A 3,582-nucleotide genomic window follows, 5' to 3' on the forward strand; every position below is an offset into this window, starting at 1 on the left:
GCAGACGATGGGATTCTATTATGTGGAGAAAATGTGATTAAATTAGCAGATCGTGATTTTAGCATTTGATGTGATTCTATTTGCAAATAAATCAAAATGATGTCCTGATATTCCCTCCACACACTAACAGCTGCTGTTTCCTTACAGGTTGATGACTCTGGTCATTCTATCTTCACACCACTGTTAAGGCAGGACAACCTGGTTAATGACTTGAAGAGGATAAAGAATTGTGCAATCTGTTATGGTAAAAAAAACTAAATGGATACTTTGTGTTTCATGATGTTTAAAATCAAAAAGCAAAATGACCAGGATAATCCTGAAATACTGATCTTACTTTCTGGGACCAAATATGGGTAAACAGGCATTTAGGGCCTTTGAAAGACCCTCAGAAACCAGAAAAACTAAACCCCTTCACAAGGTTATAGTAACAGCATGTGAACATTTGAAATGATGATGTGAAATGAGTTCCGGATCCAAAAGTGTTGGTCGTTAGTTCTGCTTTAGTTTAGATGAAATGTTGAGATTTAATGATGTATGAAGCATATGAACATTGGCTGATTTTATCCAGATACATTGTAAATACTGCATAAAATGTTCTGCCCCTTTTACAGACCCATGCAGGCGCTCACAGGAGTGCTCCTTCATCCTGGACCCGCTGCCGCCTCAGCAGGTAGATGTGGACCTGGCTATAGTTCTAGACAGCTCCAGGGAAATGCAGGCGGATGAATACGCTGGTGCCAAGCAGCTGCTGGGTTCCCTGGTGGAGCAGCTGGATGTAAGTTCACAGCCCCGCAGATCTGGAACCAAGGCTCGCATTGCTGTGGTCCAGCAGAGCGGCACCAAGGATGCCAGGGTGGAGTTCAACCTTCAGACTTACCAGAGTCAGGCTGTAATGAAGCAACACCTGATGGAGAAAATGCAGCAGCAGAGTCGTTCCTCGGTTTTGGGACAAACGCTGGACTTCACCCTCAATGAGGTGCTGCTGAAGGCCAGTCCGGCACGCAAAAGCAGGGCTATGCTGACCATGGTGGCCTCCCAGACAGCTTACATGGACAGAGAGCGGCTGGGCTACATCTCCCTGAAGGCCAAGTGTGCGGGCGTGGCCATGTTTGTGGTGGCAGTCGGTGATCGGTACAACCAGACGCAGGTGCAGCAGTTGGCTGGTTCACCCACCCATCAGCACCTGATCCACCTCAACCGGCTGACGGCTGAGGAACAGGGCTATGTCCAACGCTTCTTCAGAGTCTTCCTCTCTGTCCTCAACAGTAAGAGCTCAGTAATACAGCAAGAAAAACTGCAGAACTGCTGCTGAAACACACCCGAACTAAAGCTGGTTCCAATCAGAGTCAAGCTGTAACACTGTGTTGGTCAAGTAAGCTTCCCACATGCCCTAAGGAACAGTCACGTATGAAGGATGATATTGGAGAACAAATAATATGGTAAAGTAAAATACCAAAAACATTAAATAAACACAATAAGATTAGAATAATAAAATCTGTAAATTTGAAATATAAAAATGAAATATCTATAAGCTTTGGGCCTTTAAAAGCATGCTAACTTAATAACACAACAGAAGTGGAACAAAAATACGCAGAGATCTGCTCACCCTGCCTAGTCGGAGCTTCTCTATATGCAGTCAGTGTGATGTGGGAAAAAAATCGGATCGGAGATTAAAAAGACGTTGGTAAGCTGTGTGTTCAGAGGTTTAGGATCTGCTCAAGAATGAACAGAAATTCAGACAAAACTCAAAAGTGTTCAGAATTAACACATCGTTTAAAATGTGCAATAATATATTTTTTTCTAAATTCAAAACATGTTTAAACCTTTTGATTTACTGAAATTCATTTTTTAGAATAATCATAATAATCAATTAATTAATCAATTAATAAAATAACCAATAGCTGCAGCCCTAATTTGATTATTTAGAATAAACCTCTTATGGTTGCTGTCCTTGGTTGCTGAAAAGGAACAACCTACAGCGGCTACTTTTAGCTCTTTCTTTTCGTTCTAGTTCTGCATTGGGATTGATTGTAGCTGGTAAATCTTTTTTTCTTTTCTTTTTATTAACCAAACATCATACTATCATAATTTATTAAAGAAGTTAAATGAAATAATCCACCTGTGATCTGAAAATGGTTTCATGCTTCGAGGATATGTGGAAGGATGGTGAGGTGGATGTTTCTGAACTGACATTGTCTCCAATAACCCAAACAAGGAGCCCAGCTGTTACAGCTGGAATTAAAAAGACTTCCTGCATTTTCACCACATTCTGATCATACCTGCCCTCCGTTTGCAGCATTGTTTGTTGCAGCTGCCTCAAATAAACCCAATCTGTTCCCCCAAAGTCTCCTTAATAACAGTCGTTCACACAAACACCTATCCTTAATTTTAAATAGGGTGTCTGCATCACTCCAGTGGATCATCTGCTGCACATCCACTAGTTGCTCATATTCTGTTCTCTTTAGAGGCATTGCAGGCAAGCATTACCAGGTGTTGATTATGATGAGTTTATCATAAATGTTTTCCAGAGGGAAGAAACTCCTATCCTCCTGCTTCCCTGAGAGAGATCTGTGCCGGGCTGAACGGTCAGGAGCAAGGACAGACCTCCTTCACAGAGTAAGAACATTCACCAAAACCAACAAAGTCAGCTTCACTGAAAGCTGATTGTTCATATTTAAAATATTTAAATCAGTTGTGCACCTCGGTTTGAATCAACCATTAGTAAATGTTAACAATTTTAATGTGTAATTGCAATTCGTAATTATTAGTCATTAACCAAACCAAAACCAGTGCCTCTTAATATTCCAGCTGTTGACTCGATTGTTTAGCATGAGGCCTTTAACGCAGCAGATCGCTGATATAAAACACACTAAGAACGTGTTCGATTTCAGCGTCAGTAAAAATAAGACGGCTAGAAGAGTTTAGCTGTAAAGTCAAACAGGTCCAGCCTTCTCCGGCTTTCACCGCCCATTGCTTAGTGTACGCTTTGTTGCCTAGCAACCATGACAGTGGACACCCATACCAGGCAAAGAATGGATGCTGAAGTTCTCACTATTTAACTCGGTGCTAATTATGTTTCTGACGAGCTTCAGTAGCACCGTGTGAATATCAGATTTATAGTTCCCACTAGTTGCAGACATATTGGAATCTCAGATTAAATGTCAGCCAGACCCATTTACACAGGGACAGATAAAAAAAGGCCCGGTTTATGCTGCAGAAGAAGACCTTTAAGGACTTGCTAACACTGCTGACCCGATATGAAAAAGACTTGAACTCGCCCTGCTGTACAGTAAGCCATCTTTAGCCTGTTTCACCTAAGCATTTTTCAGCCTGAAACCATGCAGACGGGCTGCCTCCCTGCTCCCTCTGGACGTCCACCAATCAGTGGAGCCCCTGGTTTTTTTGGGGGGATTTTTGCCTGTTGTGAGGTTCCAGAAATGATGCTGGGAGTAAATAACAACAATATCAATATAGTCTATTTCTATAGCTCCAATTATTATGTCATCTCAGGTCACTTTCCAGTTCACCAGATCATCCAGTCAGATTGATTCAAAGTTTTCTATCTAAGGAAAACCAGCTGAT

The 3,582-nt window shown here is 41.7% G+C and overlaps 1 protein-coding gene across 1 annotated transcript in view; it reads left to right on the forward strand.

Moving 5' to 3' along the window:
* The window catches only part of LOC107095530 (collagen alpha-4(VI) chain-like), a 69,848-nt gene that overhangs the window by 55,969 nt on the left and 10,297 nt on the right, over positions 1-3,582 (forward strand). Inside the window, exons 35-37 of the mRNA XM_015391663.1 lie at positions 148-244; positions 612-1,265; positions 2,529-2,616. Of these exons, the coding sequence (XP_015247149.1) occupies positions 148-244; positions 612-1,265; positions 2,529-2,616 (839 nt within the window). The remainder of the gene's footprint in view (positions 1-147; positions 245-611; positions 1,266-2,528; positions 2,617-3,582) is intronic.

The sequence above is a fragment of the Cyprinodon variegatus genome, unplaced genomic scaffold (genome assembly GCF_000732505.1).
Source record: "Cyprinodon variegatus isolate N-32 unplaced genomic scaffold, C_variegatus-1.0 Scaffold554, whole genome shotgun sequence".
In the NCBI taxonomy this organism is placed as follows: Eukaryota; Metazoa; Chordata; class Actinopteri; order Cyprinodontiformes; family Cyprinodontidae; genus Cyprinodon; species Cyprinodon variegatus.